Source organism: Salmo salar, chromosome 02, assembly GCF_965601325.2.
Source record: "Salmo salar chromosome 02, fSalSal1, whole genome shotgun sequence".
NCBI lineage: Eukaryota > Metazoa > Chordata > Actinopteri > Salmoniformes > Salmonidae > Salmo > Salmo salar.
This window is the reverse complement of record NC_138292.1, coordinates 87446725-87468645: the sequence shown is the minus strand read 5'-3', so window position 1 is coordinate 87468645 and position 21921 is coordinate 87446725. Positions and strand designations below refer to the sequence as shown.

Below are 21921 nucleotides of genomic sequence, written 5' to 3'. Positions count from 1 at the left end.
GGTTTAACCCACTGTTCCATGGTAGGCCATCATTGTAAATAAGTATTTGTTCTAAAACTGTCTTGCCTAGTGAAATAAAGCTTAAAATAATTTAATGTAGCAGAATTAAATACCCACAACATTCATTCTGTGTATTGTGCAATATCAGACTTAATTAGAGTAACAACCTAATAAAACAGACAAACAGGGAATGTTCAATGACCCAAAAAGACACTATAGTTGATTGTGTGAATCCCCACTTTATTTCCTATCATAAAGAACAGCTGTGGAAATGGGCCGTGGATTTAGAAGTCCATCTGACTCCACAACAAGACATGACTTAATAGACAATAGTGTCTAATCCAAATAATCAGCACAATGTCAGCTGTTAGTGCAGGGCTGGAACAGAAACCTGCACACCCAGTAGCTAGATCTCTAGCAGCAAGGTTGGCCATGCATTTTCTAGGTCTCTGCATCGTTGCTTTAACAGTATTGGTGTAGTCATACAACTTATTCTAACAGTAAACCAACAGCATATTCAGAGCATTTAGAAAGTATTCAAAACCCTTGACTTTTTCCACATTTTGTTACGTTAAAGCCTTATTCTAAAATGTATTAAATAATATTGTTTTCCAAATCAATCTACAAACAATACCCCATAATGACGTTTATGGTTGTACATTGTGACATCACTAAAATAATCCTACTACAATGTTTAAACATTCTACATTGTGACATAATTTCATTGATATCATGAAACAACTCCATCATGTATTTTCTGATGTTTATTTAGAGATCTTTTATCATAGAATCTCGTCCCACATCGATTACAGCTATAAGATTTCTCTCCTGTGTGTGTTCTTCGGTGTATAGTCAGATGGCTAGATGTAGCAAAACTCTTCCCACATTGATCACAGCTATAAGGTTTCAATCCTGTGTGTGTTCTCTGGTGTGATACCAGGTTGCTTGACCGGGTACAACTCTTCCCACATTGCTTACAGCTATAAGGTTTCTCTCCTGTGTGTGTTCTCTGGTGTAAAATCAAATGGCTAGAAGTAACAAAACTCTTCCCACATTGAGTACAGCTATAAGGCTTCTCTCCTGTGTGTGTTCTCTGGTGTATAGTCAGATGGCTAGATGTAGTAAAACTTTTCCCACATTGATCACAGCTATAAGGTTTCTCTCCTGTGTGTGTTCTCTGGTGTGATACCAGGCTGCTTGACTGAGTAAAACTCTTCCCACATTGATCACAGCTATAAGGTTTCTCTCCTGTGTGTGTTCTCTGGTGTGATACCAGGTTGCTTGCCTGAGTAAAACTCATCCAACATTGATCACAGCTATAAGGTTTCTCTCCTGTGTGTTTTCTCTGGTGTGATACCAGGCTGCTTGACCGAGTAAAACTCTTCTCACATTGATTACAGCTATAATGTTTCTCTCCTGTGTGTGCTCTCAGATGTACTATCAGGCAGCTTGAGCTAGTAAAACTCTTCCCACATTGAATACAGCTATATGGTTTCTCTCCTGTGTGTGCTCTCAGATGTACTATCAGGCCGTTTGAGCGAGTAAAACTCTTCCCACATTGATCACAGCTATAAGGTTTCTCTCCCGTGTGAATTCTCATGTGTACTTTTAGTGAATTTGATCTTAAGTAACTCTTCCCACAATCAAAACAGTGGTGAGATTTCTCTCCTGTGTGTACTCGCTGGTGTATTTTAAGTTCTGATGAAGATTTGCAACCTTTCCCACAGTCAGAGCAGCGGTGAGATTTCTTCACTGTGGGTCTCCGCTGGTGTGTCTTGAGGTCCTCTGATGTGGAGAGACTCTTCTCTGCCTCGTCAGCATCCTGATGTTGTAGAGACTCCCCAGAGGATCCACAGTAGTCAAGTCTCTCTCCTAAAGTAAGACAGATGGTTAAAGGGCCACAACAGCAGAAACCCACTGTAAAAGGTGATGCCAACATGATAGATGATGTTGTACAACAATTGATGTCTGTAATGAATGTTACAATTATCTTAAGACAGTCAAGTGAGCAACAAGTCATATTTTGTCTTGTTTTCACATTAGAAGTAACATCGATGATTGTAGGCTAGAAATAAGTTAATAAAGTTGTTGAAATCCTAAGCAGTGTGCCAGACGACTTTTGGTCTCCAATATAGGCCCCTTTCTGTGTTAGCTAAAATTGGCGCATGAGGGCGATGCACACGCAATTTGGTTGCAGAAACTCCTCCATGCTAATGAGGAAACCGATAGTTAAGGATGTAGTATATCTGCCTGGAGCAAAAATGCTTTGCTCCATTACCAGGTTGCTTATGAGTACATTTCACATTTCAGTTGCGGAAACTACTAGTTATACCAATACCATAGACCTACTGTAGGACCCATAACTTCACCTAACAATAACATAGACCTACTATAGGACCCATAACTTCACCTAACAATAACATAGACCTACTGTAGGACCCATAACTTCACCTAACAATAACATAGACCTACTGTAGGACCCATAACATCACCTAACAATAACATAGACCTACTATAGGACCCATAACTTCACCTAACAATAACAGACCTAGGACTATAAATCATTTAATATTTCAGGTGAAATATGGAAACTAAAATGTCTTTGTCATGACATTTCATAACCAGATAATTCTGTGAATAATCCCACTAGGCTACTCTGTAATGTGTTGTCATTCTAAATGTCCTGAATAAAGGAAAATAGCTCTGTGTGTTGTACAATAGACTATCCATCAAGGAACAGTTCTCTACACATTATGAGCTAAGGATCTCTGTGTCCAAACAGACTAACGAGACCCTACTGTAAATCAACCAGACAATAACATTATAAACATCAATTTGTTAGGGATGTTGGATCCAACATGGAGCACGGCATAACTATCTTTACCAGAGTAATGAATGAAGAAGCACTTTGGTTGTTGATGTTTGTCATTTGACTGTCATTCAGAAAATGATTTCCTGGATCGGCTGATGATAGTTGAACATGTGACTAACTAAACAGCTACAGTATTATGTGTAATTATTGAAGAACCGCGTTTATGACAGTACCGATTTGAGTGTTGTCAATAAAGTTAAGGTGACTCGGTTAGATCCATTGGATTTAGCAAACTCTGAAATGATTTAGGATTTCTGTGCCCATAAACTGTTTTCCCAACGTAACATAAGGAGACACTAAATGTTACGTAGTTCAAGTGCATTTCAGAGATCTGAATACAAAAACTGTCCCACAGCAAGATCGAGTGTTTAAGTTGAAGTTCATCATATGACAAGCTTAACGTTATGACTATAACTACTGTTCCCTGAAGGAGAGAAACTAGGTACAACATACTATTAAATCGGCACATCGCTGGAAGCCCCGCCTTCCACAGGTGATGAGAGTGAGGCTCAATTTATTCCTTAAATTAGAACAAGTGTTGTACCTCGTTTCCCTCCTTCAGGGAACAGTAATTATAGTCAAAGTTACTCCCTTTCAGTCGGTCAACTTCGGTACAACATACTATGGGGAAATATAATCATTCCCCATGCCAACCCAAACGGATACTAAATGAAACGGCCCATGGCAGACCACCCAGACCTGACCCCGCAAGATACGTCAGTTTTGACAATTTATTCATTGTGTTTTGTTTGAAACACTCCTGTCAATGTTGAGTAAGGACACCCACCTGATTACACATAAAGAAGTAGGACTAGTCTACCTGGACTAAGCACAAATATAGGCCTATAAATGTGCCTATTTGGAGATGTCTGATAGTATTTCTGATTGTCTTAACCTGTCTGGGCTAGGGGGCAGTATTTTCACATCCGGATGAAAAACGTACCCAATTAGAACAGGTTACTACTCTGGCCCAGAAACTAGAATATGCATATTATTAGTAGATTTGGATAGAAAACACTCTGAAGTTTCTAAAACTGTTTGAATGGTGTCTGTAAGTATAACAGAACTCATATGGCAGGCAAAAACCTGAGAAAAATACAAGCAGGAAATTAAAATCTGGTGCCTGTAGGTTTTTCAAGTCATTGCCAATCGAACACACAGTGACTAAGTATTCATTTTGCACTTCCTAGGGCTTCCGTTAGATGTCAACAGTCTTTAGAAAGTTGTTTGAGGCATCTATGATGAACAGAGACCGAATGAGAAGGCTGGGAAGTTGGTGTCCCAGGGAATGACATCACTTCATTGGCACGCGTTCACGAGAGAGGAAGCTGTTCCAAAACGTTTTTCAAGACACAGGAATGGTCCGGTTGAAATATTACTGAATCTTCACGTTCTAAAGGCCCTAAAGATTGATGCTATACAACGTTTGACATGTTTGAACGAACGTAAATAGATTTTTTGGGGGACTTTTCGTCGTAACATTTTCCTCGAGCGTCCTACATTTTGAGTAGCTTACTGAACACGCAAACAACATGGAGTTATTTGGACATAAATTATGAACTTTATCGAACAAAACAACATTTGTTGTGGACCGGGGATTCCTGGAAGTGCCTTCTGATGAAGATTATTAAAGGTAAGTAAATATTTCTAATGCTATTTATGCACTTAGATGACGGCTATCTGTATTGCGTAGTGTATTTTTCTGAGCACAGTACTCAGATTATTGCAAAGTGTGCTTTCCCAGTAAAGTTATTTTGAAATCTGTCAATGCGGTTGCATTCAGATGTTAATCTATAATTGTTTGAATAACAGTCTAATATATTATCAACGTTTATGACGAGTATTTTTGTAAATTGTAGTACTGATTCACCGGAAGTTTTGGGGGAAATACATTTTCTGAACGTCACGCGCCAATGTAAAATGCTGTTTTTGGATATAAATATGAACTTGATAGAACAAAAAATGCATGTATTGTCTAACATAATGTCCTAGGAGTGTCATCTGATGAAGATTGTCAAAGGTTAGTGCATAATTTTTGCTGGTTTTTTCTCCTCAAACAGCAAGTAAACAAAGTCTTTATTAAAATAAATTGCAAATGACAATAGTTCCTCAAAGTATTTTCGTAAAATATTTTCAGCTCTCGCCTTTTCCATAACCACTCGGCACGAAAGGGAAAAATGTAATGCGCTGATCCAGTGGAAATGTCATAAAATACCCGATCACTTCTTATCCCTTTCACAAATAGCCGACAGCTGTGTATGTCCCGAACTCACTGGCGCAGGAAACTGATGGCCCAGAATATTTTATACAATGTTGCATGCTTGCTATCACAAGTTTTAGAGGACCCAGTTGATCGTTGATACAATGTTTCAAGTTCGTTGTAGACAGGTCATGCTTAGCTAATGTGATTTATTTTTAACCTAACTAGGGTAGGGGGCAGCATTCGGAATTTTGGATGAAAAGCGTGCCCAAAGTAAACTGCCTGCTACTCAGGCCCAGATGCTAGGATATGCATATAATTGGTAGATGTGGATAGAAAACACTCTAAAGTTTCCAAAACTGTTAAAATAATGTCTGAGTATAACAGAACTGATATGGCAGGTGAAAACCTGAGGAAAATCCATCCAAGAAGTGCCTTTATTTTGAAATGCCTGTTTTTCCATTGAAAGCCTATGCACCATACAAAGACTTATGACGCAGTTCACGATCCCTATGGCTTCCACTACATGTGGCCAGTCTTTAGGCATTGTTTCAGGCTTTTACTCTGAAAAATGAGGGAGGAACACCACTTTCAATGAGAGGACAGTGGAAATTTCCAGACATGAGTCCAGCGCGTGACCAGGAGCGCGCCTTTCTTGTTTCTCCTTTTCTATTGACGAAGATATTGTCCGGTTGAAATATGATCGATTATTTATGACAAAAACAACCTGAGGATTGATTATAAACATCGTTTGACATGTTTCTACGAACTTTTATGGTACTTTTTTGATTTTTCGTCTGCATGCTGTGACCGCGCTTTGTTCCAATGGATTACTGAACAAAAGAGGTTTTTGGATATAAAGAGGGACATTATCGAACAAAACAAACATTTATTGGGTAACTGGGAGACTTGTGAGTGTTACCATATGAAGATCAAAGGTAAGTGATTCATTTTAGCGCTATTTCTGACTTTTGTTACTCGTCTACTTGGCTGGTTACTATTTGTAATGATTTGTCTGCTGGGCGCTGTTCTCAGATAATCGCATGGTTTGCTTTTACCGTAAAGTCTTTTTGAAATCTGACACCGTGGTTGGATTAACAAGAAGTTCATCTTTAAACCGATGTATAACACTTGTATGTTTCATGAATTTTTATAATGAGTATTTCTGTTTTTGAATTTGGCGCTCAACAATTTCACTTGGTGTTGGCCAGGTGGGACGGTAGTGTCCCACACCCCCTAGAGAGGTTAAATCAGGATATTTTCTACCTGCAGGCTGCAATGTTTTTATTGTTGGCTTTATGTAGGCTATTTTTTTTACATAGTTGGCAATGGCAATAATAGTTACTTTTAGATTTGTATAATTTAATGTAGATTTAGAATGTAGATTAATCACAGACAAAGAATTTGAGATACTATTGTAAATTAAATGAAACTGTTCCACGAAAATGTGCATATGAAAATCATAACTGGCACGCAGATTGGTGGAAATGGTAAGATAAATTTGCACTCCAAATGGAAAAGGCCGCCGACCGCTGGTGTAGCCTATTACCAAACACTTCAGGAGCATAACAGAGGAATTTACGAAGTCCAGCAGCAGCGGGAGGAGAAGCGTCGGGAAGAGGTTTTCTGGATGACCGGCTCCCTCAAGTCATTTTTGTGTCTTAATTATTTAATCAAACAGCGTGCTTAAAGAATCAGACAAGTTCAGTACATATAGTTGATTTAATTAAAACACATGGGGTGTGATTATATATGAAAAAATACACGTTATAAAATTTCAACCATTCGCTTGGTAGAAAGAAAAGACGACTCTTGGTTGACCAAGATTTTGTTTTAGTCGGGGACAGCCCTAGAACATACAGTGCATTCAGAAAGTTCAGACCGCTTCCCTTTTTCCACATTATGTTAAGTTACTTACTCTAAAATGGATTTAAAAAAAATAATCCTCATGAAAAAGTGAAATGTTTGAGACTCAATGAATTCAATTGATTGGACATGATTTTTAAAGGCACACAGCTATCTACAGTTAACAGTGCATGTCAGAGCAAAAACCAAGCTTTGAGGTCGAAGGAATTGTCCGTAGAGCTCAGAGACAGGATTGTGTCGAGGCACAGATCTGGGGAAGGGTACCAAAAAATGTCTGCAGCATTGAAGGTCCCCAAGAACACAGTGGCCTCCATCATTCTTAAATGGAAGAAGTTTAGAACAACTAAGAGCTCCAGAGTTCCTCTGTGGAGACGGGAGAAACTTCCAGAAGGACAACCATCTCTGCAGCACTCCACCAGTCAGTCCTTTATGGTAGAGTGGCCAGACGGAAGCCACTCCTCAGTATAAAGTATATGACAGCCTGCTTGGAGTTTGACAAAAAGGCACCCAAAGGACTCAGATCATGAGAAACAAGATTCTCTGGTCTGATGAAACCAAGATTGAACGCCTTGGCCTGAATGCCAACCGTCACGTCTGTAGGAAACCTGGCACCATTCAAAAGGTGAAGCATGGTGGTGGCATGATGCTGTGGTGATGTTTTTCAGCAGCAGGGACTGGGAGACTAGTCAGGATCGAAGGAAAGACGAATGGAGCAAAGTGCAGAGAGGTCCTTGATGAAAACCTGCTCCAGAGCGCTCAGGACCTCAGACTAGGACGAAGGTTCAACTTCCAACAGGACAACGACCCTAAGCACACAGCCAAGACAGCGTAGGAGTGGCTTCAGGACAAGTCTCTGAATAACCTTGAGTTGCCCAACCAGAGCCCGGACTTGGAACTCGATCAAACATATCTGAAAATAGGGGGCTTCCGGTGACGCAACTTACGAAATGGCTGCCTAGTTTTTCATACTGCACATCGGCTCGATATTCTCTCCCCCCCCCAAGTATTTACTCTGAGCATTGTGATAACTTAAGCAAAATGGATAAAAGGGTAAAATAGGAAAAGGTCGCCGAGCTACAACAGCCCGTAACAAGACAGCAGAAGATATAATCGTCGATGAACCCGAGATGGCTAATGCTAGAGCAAATAAGATAGCAGCAGCAAAAGAACCCTCATTTCGTGAGGTCATAAAGGAGGAAGTGCGCGAGGCGCTCACAGGCTTACGACAGGAACTTCGAGAAGATGTAAGAAAATAACTAAATGAGTTCAAGAAAGACATTAACCAGAAACTCAAAGAAAACAAATTAGAACTTCAAAGCATATCTACAAGAATGGGGGGATGCAGAACAGCGCAGTGGGGGAAACGGACACATGAAACTCCGCAGTCAAGGAAATACTTGAACAATCACTGAAAAACCAACACGCACTACAGGCAAAAGTGACAGAACTTGAAGGTTTCTCACGTCGAAACAACATTAGACTTTATAACGTAGTAGAGGGCGCAGAAAAAGACTATGCCCAAATTCGTGGAGGGTCTATTCAAAGACATACTTGAAGACAACACTGACCTGGGAATTGAGAGAGCACACCGAGCTCTGGCCTCAAAACCCCCCAGCGGCGCCCCACCAAGATCAATAGTAGTACGGTTCCTAAAATTCTCACTCAAAGAGAAAGTCTTACATGCAACCTGGAAAAAGCCTGTTAACTTCCAAGGCCAACGAGTGTTCTTTGATCATGACTACACGGGAGAGATACTGAAAAGGAAAGAATACACCCCCATTAAGAAAGCACTTAAAGAGAAGGGTATACGCTTCCAAACTCCATTCCCGGCAAAAATGCGGGTATTTCTGGAAAATGGCCCGGTTACATACGAGCATGCAGACGAGGCGGCTGTGGATCTGAAGTCGAGGGGCATCCCAGGGGAGTATACCGCCAGGAGAAAGGTGACATCACTGGCGGAAATACTCGAGCAGGCTCTCCCATGGATCGTTATCGACAAGCAGAGCCATGGAGAAAGAGGGAAACCACTGCGGTGAGAGGACGTTCACATCCGAGAGAGACTCAGGCATTTCCAACGGGAAGATGGAAGACACTGAATCGGATTTAATAGAATTAATAGTTACCGCGAACTGTTAAGATTGACATTGCAATAGGTAAAATATCTCCCCTATTTTCCACCAATGCTGAACAAGGGCGAGTAGCCAAAAGTGTTCTTTATAAACACACTAAGTAGCGGCACGTTACGGTTGACATATATATATATTAACTAAAGATTAATGACACATTGACAATGGGGTGACAGAAGGACATTTCAAGGGGAGGATTCATGATATGCACGTATGACCGATATAGTTTTCACTTGTAATTAACCAATGTAAGCGACGAAATAGGCGCCCTTATTATTTTAGTTTCCAACAGGTCTTGTTTGTGACTACGTCACGCATTTTCATATCTGAGCGAGGGGCCCCTCCTGCGGACAGGCTCATCCCCTCAAACCCCAGAGGCAAGAGACAGTCCTCTGACATGGGAGTCCAAATACCAGAGTATTTTCCCAGTTTGGTTTACTTTATTATCGTTCTTGATTTTTCGTTCATTTTTAGGCTCAAGATAAGCAGGCAGATATGGTGCACACTTTTTATTTTATTTATATCGATGCATCATCGGGGATTTAAGGTCATAAGTCTCAATGTAAACGGACTGGGCAGTGCCATCAAGAGAAGTAAGGTAATAGCAAAGATGAAACGGGAGAGAGTTGACATACTATTCTGGCAGGAAACTCACTTATCCACACCTGAACACGAGAAACTCAAGAAAATGGGATATAGGAATACTTTTTTTTCTTCTTACAAAATGGGTAGAAGGGGAGTTGCAATCTTGATCCCAAATTCAGATAAACAAAAAATTGTCAGAAATAAAAGACAAGGAGGGTAGATTTATACTTGTTAAATGTAAACTGGATAACAAGGAAGTTATATTATTTAATGTATACGCACCCCCAGGGAGTGACATGGTCTTCTACGGGATGGTGTTTGATTTAATTGCCACAGAAACCTCTGGCACTCATATCTGTGGAGGGGATTTTAACATGACTTTAAACTCAAAATTGGACAGCACAAATCAAAATAGTCTAGTTGCTAAAAAGATCAATAGGATATTGCAGGATCTAGGACTGCTCGATGTATGGCGTGACACCCACAAGACCGATAAGGAATATACTTTTTACTCAGCCTGCCACACTGAACACTCCAGGTTAGACTATTTTTTTCATGTACAGTGCAGATAGACACAGGCTTAAGGATTGTAGGATCGGGCAGAGCGACTTATCAGATCATAATGGAGTTTACCTTACTCTACACCTTGATAGCAAACCAAGAAATACTCTATGGAGACTTAATACAAGCATGCTGAATGATCCAGCATTCAAGGAATCAATAAAGACAGAATTGAACATCTATCTGGAGAATAACGATAACGGGGAGGTATCTTCTGCTACATTGTGGGATGCAGCGGTTATTAGAGGAAAGATCATAGCCACATCATCGCTCAAGAAAAAGATTAAAGCACAGAAACTGCTGAAATGACAGGAAACACTAAGAAACTTAGAACGATCTCATAGTCAATACAAAGATCCTCTTCTATTACGAGAGATTCAAAAGGTAAAACAGGAAGTTGACCAGATTTATAGAGAAGAAGTAGAGAAAAAAGCTCAGGTTCCTGAAACAACGATATTATGAAGCAGGCTCAAAGGCAACCAAATTACTAGCATGGAGACTCAGGAAACAACAAGCACAGAATACCATTTTCAAAATAAAAGACCCCAAAACAAAGATCACATGCAAATTGGATGAAATACAGAATGCATTTGAATCATATTACACAAATCTGTACAAACAACCAGAGAAGGCAGATGCACAGACAATAGAGCATTTTTTTAACTCACTTGATCTCCCCTCAATTGGGACAGAGCAAAATGATAGACTAACTTTAGAAATATCCACCGACGAAATTAATAAAGCAATATCTCAACTAAAAGTAAACAAGTCTCCAGGCACTGATGGCTTCCCTTCAGAATGGTTCAAGACCTTCAGAGAACAACTAACACCTCTACTTAAGGCCTGTTTTAACTGGACTCTGCGGGAGGGGGGGGGTCTCCCACCGTCATGGAGAGAGGCCATCATATCTGTAATCCCAAAAGAGGGTAAAGATAAGAAGGAATGCAGTTCATATAGACCTATCGCAATTCTTAACACGGATTATAAACTATATGCATCAATAATAGCCAAAAGAATGAAGAACATAATCCCAGAATTGCTTGACGGAGATCAAACTGGTTTCATACAAAATAGGCAGACACAGGACAATATAAGGAGAACACTACATGTCATGGACTACATTACTCAGAATAAGACAAGTGCAATATTAAATCAGTCTAGATGCAGAAAAAGCATTTGATTCAGTGGGATGGGATTACCTATTCCAAGTTATGGAAAGATTTGGTTTCAACAAAGAAGTGATTCAGTGCATCAAAACACCGTATTCATGTCCGACCGCTAGAATAAAGATAAATGGACATTTGTCACGAACGATAAAATTAGAGCGAGGGGCAAGACAAGGCTGTAATCTTTCACCCACACTCTTCTCCTTTTACCTCGAACCATTAGCACAGGCAATAAGACAGGACCCAACCTTAGAGGGAATAACAATAAGGGGCAGTGAACATAAGATATGCATGTATGCTGATGACGTTCTGTTATTCCTTAAAGACCCAGGCTCAAGTGGACCTAGATTGATGGATGTTTTACAAACATTTGGAACATATTCAGGGTATGTGCTTAACGTACACAAGACCCAAGCCCTAGTATATAATTACACCCCACAGGAAGAGCTGAAGAGTAGGTATAACTTCCACTGGACCTCTTCATCCATTAAATATCTTGGAGTATATCTACCAAAAGACACACCCAAACTTTATTGAATTACGATCACAACAACAAGAAAATATGTGATGACCTAGACAGGTGGAATTCACTTCCCTTAGATCTTAGTAGTAGAATTGAAACAATCAAAATGAACATCCTGCCGAGGTTACTGTATTTGTTCCAATCACTGCCCATAGAAATCCCACCTAAACAGTTTAAGGAATGGGATAAACGGATATCAAGGTTTATCTGGAACAGTAGGAGACCAATAATTAGATATACAACATTACAATTACCAAACAACTGTGGGGGTATGGCCTTACCAAACCTAAAAGATGTATGTGTCAGACCAATTGAGAGCTCTGGTGTGTTGGTGCAATTCAGAATCCAAATGGAAAGACATTGAGACTACTGTGACAGAGACACCCATACAGTCAGTTTTGGGAAACAAGGACATGGTAATAGAAATATACAGTAGACAAAATCAGTGGATTAATTTATCTCTGAAGACATGGTTTAGTGTAGTTAAGCAAAATAAATTAGACAGAGAGATCAAACTGCTAAGTTGGCCCACATATGACCCCAGCTTCATCCCTGCAACTCTGGACAGATTTAAACAATGGACGCAGAAAGGCATCACATCATTCAGTACAATTATAAGGAATGGGGACCTAGATAACTTCCAGGACCTGAGTAAAAAACATGGCTTGGATAAACAAGATTTTTACAGATACCTACAAGTTTGACACTATTTCTTAAGGGAGATAAAAGTGACTGACCCTCGATCACCTCCAAAATTAATCCAAGTATTAACTAACGCATACAACTTGGAGTAACAAAAAAACTCAAATCTCTACTTGGGTATTTAATCGTCAAAGAAACATCCTACAAACTATATTAAAAAGAAATGGGAGGAGGAACTTAACATTGAAATAACTGATGAAACATGGTTGAACATAGACTCAACAAAGCTCCACCAACTCAAGGTCATGGAGAGAATTCAGTTGGAAAAATGTTGTACGTTTCTTCATAACACCTAAACTGAAATCAAAACAGACTGGCTCCCTACATCCTTGTTGGAGAGAATGCGGCCTATCGAGGGTGGATCACTCTCACATCTTTTGGACTTGCCCCGCAATCGAAACCTACTGGGGAGAAATAAGATCTAACATTGGAAAAATAATGGGATTTGACATAGAACAAACATTCATTTCTTTGTACTTGGGTGAAATACCTGACAACTTACACAATAGAGAAAAGTACCTCTTGAAGGTCCTACTGGCAGCCAGTAAAAAGGCTGTCACTGGGAAATGGCTACAAAAAGACCCTCCCACAGTGACACAATGGATAGACATTGTAAAAGAAATACACCACATGGAGCGTATGACCTTTGCTTTAAGAACACAAGAGGAGAGCTAAAACTGGCGAGTGTAGAGAGTATAGAGATATTGTTATCCACGTCGGCACCAACGATGTTAGGATGAAACAGTCAGAGGTCACCAAGCGCAACATAGCTTCAGCGTGTAAATCAGCTAGAAAGATGTGTCGGCATCGATTAATTGTCTCTGGCCCCCTCCCAGTTAGGGGGAGTGATGAGCTCTACAGCAGAGTCTCACAACTCAATCGCTGGTTGAAAACTGTTTTCTGCCCCTCCCAAAAGATAGAATTTGTAGATAATTGGCCCTCTTTCTGGGACTCACCCACAAACAGGACCAAGCCTGGCCTGTTGAGGAGTGACGGACTCCATCCTAGCTGGAGGGGTGCTCTCATCTTATCTACGAACATAGACAGGGCTCTAACTCCTCTAGCTCCACAATGAAATAGGGTGCAGGCCAGGCAGCAGGCTGTTAGCCAGCCTGCCAGCTTAGTGGAGTCTGCCACTAGCACAGTCAGTGTAGTCAGCTCAGCTTCCCCCATTGAGACCGTGTCTGTGCCTCGATCTAGGTTGGGCAAAATTAAAAATGGCGGTGTTCGCTTTAGCAATCTCACTAGTATAAAGACCTCCTCCATTCCTGCCATTATTGAAAGAGATTGTGATACCTCACATCTCAAAATTGGGTTACTTAATGTTAGATCCCTCACTTCCAAGGCAGTTATAGTCAATGAACTAATCACTGATAATAATCTTGATGTGATTGGCCTGACTGAAACATGGCTTAAGCCTGATGAATTTACTGTGTTAAATGAGGCCTCACCCCCAGGTTACATTAGTGACCATACCCCCCGTCCATCCGGCAAAGGCGGAGGTGTTGCTAACATTTACGATAGCAAATTTCAATTTACAAAAAAAAAAACAACAATGACGTTTTCGTCTTTTGAGCTTCTAGTCATGAAATCTATGCAGCCTACTCACTCACTTTTTATAGCTACTGTTTATAGGCCTCCTGGGCCATATGCAGTGTTCCTCACTGAGTTCCCTGAATTCCTATCGGATCTTGTAGTCATAGCAGATAATATTCTAATTTTTGGTGACTTTAACATTCACATGGAAAAGTCCACAGACCCACTCCAAAAGGCTTTCGGAGCCATCATCGACTCGGTGGGTTTTGTCCAACATGTCTCTGGACCTACTCACTGCCACAGTCATACTCTGGACCTAGTTTTGTCCCATGGAATAAATGTTGTGGATCTAAATGTTTTTCCTCATAATCCTGGACTATCGGACCACCATTTTATTACGTTTGCAATTGCAACAAATAATCTGCTCAGACCCCAACCAAGGAGCATTAAAAGTCGTGCTATAAATTCTCAGACAACCCAAAGATTCCTTGATGCCCTTCCAGACTGCCTCTGCCTACCCAAGGACGTCAGAGGACAAAAATCAGTTAACCACCTAACCGAGGAACTCAATTTAACCTTGCGCAATACCCTAGATGCAGTTGCACCCCTAAAAACTAAAAACATCTGTCATAAGAAACTAGCTCCCTGGTATACAGAAAATACACGAGCTCTGAAGCAAGCTTCCAGAAAATTGGAACGGAAATGGCGCCACACCAAACTGGAAGTCTTCCGACTAGCTTGGAAAGACAGTACCGTGCAGTATCGAAGAGCCCTTACTGCTGCTCGATCATCCTATTTTTCCAACTTAATTGAGGAAAATAAGAACAATCCGAAATTTCTTTTTGATACTGTCGCAAAGCTAACTAAAAAGCAGCCTTCGCAAATGGAGGATGGCTTTCACTTCAGCAGTAATACATTTATGAACTTCTTTGAGGAAAAGATCATGATCATTAGAAAGCAAATTACAGACTCCTCTTTAAATCTGGGTATTCCTCCAAAGCTCCATTGTCCTGAGTCTGCACAACTCTGCCAGGACCTAGGATCAAGGGAGATACTAAAGTGTTTTAGTACTATATCTCTTGACGCAATGATGAAAATAATCATGGCCTCCAAACCCTCAAGCTGCATACTGGACCCTATTCCAACTAAACTACTGAAAGAGCTGCTTCCTGTGCTTGGCCCTCCTATGTTGAACATAATAAACGGCTCTCTATCCACCGGATGTGTACCAAGCTCACTAAAAGTGGCAGTAATAAAGCCTCTCTTGAAAAAGCCGAATCTTGATCCAGAAATTATAAAAAACTATCGGCCTATATCGAATCTTCCATTCCTCTCCAAAATTTTAGAAAAAGCTGTTGCACAGCAACTGACTGCCTTCCTGAAGACAAACAATGTATACGAAACGCTTCAGTCTGGTTTTAGACCCCATCATAGCACTGAGACTGCACTTGTGAAGGTGGTAAATGACCTTTTAATGACGTCAGACCGAGGCTCTGCATCTGTCCTCGTGCTCCTAGATCTTAGTGCCGCTTTTGATACCATCGATCACCACATTCTTTTGGAGAGATTGGAAACCCAAATTGGTCTACATGGACAAGTTCTGGCCTGGTTTAGATCTTATCTGTCGGAAAGATATCAGTTTGTCTCTGTGAATGGTTTGTCCTCTGACAAATCAATTGTAAATTTCGGTGTTCCTCAAGGTTCCGTTTTAGGACCACTATTGTTTTCACTATATATTTTACCTCTTGGGGATGTCATTCGAAAACATAATGTTAAATTTCACTGCTATGCAGACGACACACAGCTGTACATTTCAATGAAACATGGTGAAGCCCCAAAATTGCCCTCGCTAGAAGCCTGTGTTTCAGACATAAAGAAGTGGATGGCTGCAAACTTTCTACTTTTAAACTCGGACAAAACAGAGATGCTTGTTCTAGGTCCCAAGAAACAAAGAGATCTTCTGTTGAATCTGACAATTAATCTGGATGGTTGTACAGTCGTCTCAAATAAAACTGTGAAGGACCTCGGCGTTACTCTGGACCCTGATCTCTCTTTTGAAGAACATATCAAGACTGTTTCAAGGACAGCTTTTTTCCATCTACGTAACATTGCAAAAATCAGAAATTTTCTGTCCAAAAATGACGCAGAAAAATTAATCCATGCTTTTGTTACTTCTAGGCTGGACTACTGCAATGCTCTACTTTCCGGCTACCCGGATAAAGCACTAAATAAACTTCAGTTAGTGCTAAATACGGCTGCTAGAATCCTGACTAGAACCAAAAAATTTGATCATATTACTCCAGTGTTAGCCTCCCTACACTGGCTTCCTGTTAAGGCAAGGGCTGATTTCAAGGTTTTACTGCTAACCTACAAAGCATTACATGGGCTTGCTCCTACCTATCTTTCCGATTTGGTCCTGCCGTACATACCTACACGTACGCTACGGTCACAAGACGCAGGCCTCCTAATTGTCCCTAGAATTTCTAAGCAAACGGCTGGAGGTAGGGCTTTCTCCTATAGAGCTCCATTTTTATGGAATGGTCTGCCTACCAATGTGAGAGACGCAGACTCAGTCTCAACCTTTAAGTCTTTACTGAAGACTTATCTCTTCAGTAGGTCCTATGATTAAGTATAGTCTGGCCCAGGAGTGTGAAGGTGAACGGAAAGGCTGGAGCAACGAACCGCCCTTGCTGTCTCTGCCTTGCCGGTTCCCCTCTTTCCACTGGGATTCTCTGCCTCTAACCCTTTTACAGGGGCTGAGTCACTGGCCTACCGGTGTTCTTCCATGCCGTCCATGGGAGGGGTGCGTCACTTGAGTGGGTTGAGTCACTGACGTGGTCTTCCTGTCTGGGTTGGCGCCCCCCCCCCCCCTTGGGTTGTGCCATGGCGGAGATCGTTGTGGGCTATACTCGGCCTTGTCTTAGGACGGTAAGTTGGTGGTTGGAGACATCCCTCTAGTGGTGTGGGGCCTGTGCTTTGGCAAAGTGGGTGGGGTTATATCCTGCCTGTTTGGCCCTGTCCGGGGGTATCATCGGATGGGGCCACAGTGTCTTCTGATCCCTCCTGTCTCAGCCTCCAGTATTTATGCTGCAGTAGTTTATGTGTCGGGGGGCTAGGGTCAGTCTGTTACATCTGGAGTATTTCTCTTGTCTTATCCGGTGTCCTGTGTGTATTTAAATATGCTCTCTCTAATTCTCTCTTTCTCTCTTTCTGTCTTTCTCTCGGAGGACCTGAGCCCTAGGACCATGCCTCAGGACTACCTGGTATGATGACTCCTTGCTGTCCCCAGTCCACCTGGCCGTGCTGCTGCTCCAGTTTCAACTGTTCTGCCTGCGGCTATGGAACCCTGACCTGTTCACCGGACGTGCTTGTTGCACCCTCGACAACTACTATGATTATTATTATTTGACCATGCTGGTCATTTATGAACATTTTAACATTTTAACATTTTGACCATGTTCTGTTATAATATCCACCCTGCACAGCCAGAAGAGGACTGGCCACCCCTCATAGCCTGGTTCCTCTCTAGGTTTCTTCCTAGGTTTTTGGCCTTTCTAGGGAGTTTTTCCTAGGGAGTTTTTCCTAGCCACCGTGCTTCTTTCACATGCTTTGCTTGCTGTTTGGGGTTTTAGGCTGGGTTTCTGTACAGCACTTTGAGAATATCAGCTGATGTACGAAGGGCTATATAAAAAAATAAATTTGATTTGATTTGATTTGAGAGAGGTCAGGAATACTGGGAGAAATGGGGTTCGTACTTGGAAAAGGTCTAATTCAAAGATGTCAATGTAACTAATATGATGAAGGTATGACGTGCACTGTAACTGCCAGATCTTTTTTGTTCTTTTATTTGACTTTTTTGTACTTTCTTTGTGTTCCTACAATAAAAACAAAGTATAAAAAATAAACATCTCTGAAAATAGCCATGCAGTGACGCTCCCCATCCAACCTGACAGAGCTTGAAAGGATCTGCAGAGACGAAATGGCAGAAACTCCCCAAACGCAGGTGTGCCAAGCTTGTTACGTCATACCCAAGAAGACTCAAGGCGGTAATCGTTACGAAAAGCGCTTCAACAAAGTACTGAGTAAAGGGTCTGAATACTTATGAATAATTAGCAACATTTTCTAAAATCATGTTTTTGTTTTCTCATTATGGGGTATTGTGTATATTGAGGAAAAACAACAATTTAATCAATTTTAGAATAAGACTTTAACGTAACAAAATGTGGAAAAAGTCAACGGGTCTGAATAATTTCTGAATGCACTGTATACAGCAACAGCTCCCCCAACAGCATTCCTGTCTTTTCTGTAGATGTTATATCCCTGTATTGCTACTGCTGTATCAACGGAATTATCTCAGTGAGTTTCAGACATGACCTGTACAGTGCATTCCAAATTCAATAGGCAGGCTAGTAAACAAAAACTTTTAAACTTTTCCAGTAAATGCCAAAATGTATAACGCCCGTCCAAGAGACAGTCGAACAATAGCGTTCAAGTTGTCATGCGGTTCCAAAGCTAATTGCCACGAAATCCCTTTTAAAAAGTCAGGGTATGAGTCAAGAAAACTTGGCACAGCGGGCTCTGGCAACGGCTGACGTAGTACCCCATTTGCCGTAATAAAACGAAATATCGTCACAGTAATGTTTTTGTGGAGCAGCTCACTGGTCGCTCAGACCCATGCTAAGTCCCCTCACTCCGGGGATACCCCTCGCCAGATGCTCGGGGGTTTGCTTCCTCATCTGAAGAGGACAGAAGCCCCGCTTCTCTCTCCAACCCCATGAATATAAAATAAGAAAGGGGTTGCCCTAACACCGGGGGAACACAAGTAAGCTTCAATCACCAGAAGTTATGCATGCTAAACAACGTTAGTCAATGTTGGGCTCCAGAGTGGCGCAGCGGTCTAAGGCACTGCATCTCAGTGCTTGAGGCGTCACTACAGACCCTGGTTGAATTCCAGGCTGGATCCCAACCGGCCGTGATTGGGAGTCCAATAGGGCGTCGCACAATTGGCCCAGCATTGTCTGGGTTTGGCTGGGGAAGGCCGTCATTGTAAATAAGAATTTGTTCTTAACTGACTTGCCTAGTTAAAAAAAGGTTAAATAATATAAAGTTTTATAATAAACCGTTTTTTACAAATCCTTCAAGGGACCAACTTTGAGAAGGGTTTAAAACAAAGGTTTCAAACCAATTCATTAATGTTATTGAAATCTAGGGTGTTTCGCCTTTAATGTAATGGAGTAAAAAAAATTGCCTGAAAATTATTCAATAACTTCACAGCTCTAACAATTTGACCCCCACAGGAAATCTACACTGGCAATTCTAGAATATACTATATAGCCTAGAAACCTGGTTAAACTATCATTTTGACCTTATGGATGGCCAGTCCTTGTATTCATAGTGTAGTGAATTCAGGGGGTTGCCCTAAGCTTTACTCAAACCTGGGCCCAGCGACTGTCAAGCCAACACCTTATAACTGTTATGCCAAGATGTCTGAACTTCTTGACGAGGTCGCTAGGTTTTGGGTTAAGGTTGCTACAATAGCTTTCTATATGAATTTAAGAGTGGTTACATTTCTCCAGCCCCCCCCCCATCTCTCAGCTGTTTACCAAACCAAGTCGCAGGGCTGACATTTTGTTTCTGTTTAAACCCTAGGTTGTCCCTTTAAAAAAGCCACATCAATCAATCAACCAATCTGCAGTTTAAACAACAACAAAGCTGTCATTCCACCACTGTTTTGCTAATAAGATGATGATGGGTCTGGAGAAATGTAACTACTCTCAAATTCATAGACGGACCTACGGATGCAATGATATCAACATTATAGTTTTAACCACGTTGAGGCTGTTGGTTTACATTGTTTCTAAACATTGGAGTAAAAAAAAAACAAGCTTATTTGGGGTTCTGATGGGGTACAACAGTTGAACTAAGTCCACGAGGCATGTGTTATATTCTTCAAGAATCAATGGCTATAAATAAATAATTTAAAAGTCCAAATGTGGATGTAGCAATTGCAGATTTCCCCTTTAACATCACACATCAGTTCAACAACTGCAGAGTTTGTGCCTCTGTTTTTAAGACAGTACTTACTAGTGTTAATCAGGGCCCGTTTTCCCAAAACCATCTTACGGCTAACTTCATCGTTAGAACCCTTAAGATGCGTTTGGGAAACCGGGTCCAGATATCCAGTTTCCTCTTCTTCTTCCTCGTTCTCCTTCTTCGATGTGACAGTCATCTCCCTTTCCTCCTCTTTCACTCCAAAAACTGCATCCTCCTCTTTCTCTTCCTTCTCTTCTTTATCTGTAACATCCTCCTCCTCTTTCACTCTGAACGCGTCTTCCTCTGCTTTCACTGTAACGTCTTTCTCTTCTTCTTTCACGGTAACAGTCTCACCCTCTACTTGTTTTTGTATTGTAACAGCCTCCTCTTCCTCCTCCTCTTTCACGAGAGCTTCTTTCTCCGTCCAGCAGATCTCTTCTTTAGCAGGAGGAGAGTAGCTTAGTGAGCTCATGTTCGGGGATGTTAGCTAGCTAGGCTAATGCTAATGCTAACTTAACCAGCCCGCTAGTTGACTAATAACAACAACACCGTAAATATGAAATTAAATCGGATAACTAACTAGACGACAGGAGTGTGTATAAAACACATTGGCTAATATACACGAAAGCGTCTACAGAGCTTGATTGGTTCGGCTATTTTGGCTAGCAAGCTACGGAGGTGGCTGACTCACTGTTGCCGCTGTTGAAAGAAGCGTTCCGTCCACTAGATAATACGTCACACTAGCAGCATCGTCTTAGTCGCACATCGCCATCTGTTGACTGGAGTGGGTAACGCAGTTGAGTAAAATCTATATTTAATTTTCAGACAAAAAGTTAAAGGGCAGGAAGCATGAGTTTTTACTCACCAGTGTAACAACACAGTGTGGTTAAAGACTTGGTAACTTAGTTGTATGCACGATCTGGTTACCAATATGTACAAACAGTTATGTTTTTGCGTTATTACATATTTCCAGGGGCGGAAATCCCGGGGGGGACACGACCCCCCCATCCTGGGAAAAATATGATTTGTCCCCCCCAATATATCACTGAAACATAACTATGTAATTTAAATAATATTAATAATACGCAATGAAAGCAATTGTGCTGATTATAGACACTTAATAGCGCGTTTTTAAGTTTCAAAAGATTGCGACCCCCCACCCTTTGCCTCACAATGGTTTGATCCACTGCCAGTTCCTTAGTTGGCAAGGTAACAGAGGGGTCGTATCTACTGTCACTCAATGAACGTAACTGACGTGAGGTTAATCCAGTCAATCGCGCACACACACTAGCTGAATATGCAGAGCTAGCACGCAAATATTAACTATTAAGCTAGCTAGTACCTATTCCATTTATGTGGCCTCGTCAAAGATGGAATCTTTGCTATCGTCAATTTATTCCAAGATCAGCATGCAGATGATGTAAATTGGTGCTTCAAAGTCCCTGTGATAAGGTTAGCGATAAACCGAAGTCCAAACTGAACAGAACTACACTCTCTTCTACCATTGTCTTAAATATATTTAATGGTCTCATTACAAAAGCTAAATTGTCGCAAGGGAACTTTTATTTATTTATTTTATTTTACCTTTATTTAACCCGGGTAGCAAAGATTATAGCAAACACCACTGAAACTGAATTGGTGCTCGCTAGCTTTGCAAATTCAGCTATTGTTGGAAGCCAGACAATATGAAACAAACTATTAAAATTACAAAAGGTTGCAGCATATGTTGTGTAAATGGTGAACTCATACAG

The 21921-nt window shown here is 41.1% G+C and overlaps 1 protein-coding gene across 1 annotated transcript; it reads right to left on the bottom strand.

Annotated features, from left to right (window-relative positions):
- Positions 1 to 219: 219 nt before the first annotated feature.
- LOC106592144 (uncharacterized) lies at positions 220 to 20881 on the bottom strand. Its single transcript, XM_045711534.1, has 2 exons — positions 20222 to 20881; positions 220 to 1872 (listed from the first exon to the last, which is right to left on the bottom strand). Exons 1-2 carry the CDS (start codon positions 20640 to 20642, stop codon positions 731 to 733), a joined length of 1563 nt encoding a protein of 520 aa, XP_045567490.1. The 5' UTR covers positions 20643 to 20881; the 3' UTR covers positions 220 to 730.
- Between the last annotated feature and the right edge of the window lie 1040 nt (positions 20882 to 21921).

Bases quoted from the DNA above. Each gene is read 5' to 3' on its own strand.
- LOC106592144 (XM_045711534.1), bottom strand. From the start codon at position 20,642: ATGAGCTCACTAAGCTACTCTCCTCCTGCTAAAGAAGAGATCTGCTGG. The intron at 1,873-20,221 runs GTAAGTACTGTC...GTCTTACTTTAG, and splicing joins ACGGGCCCTGATTAACACTA to GAGAGAGACTTGACTACTGT.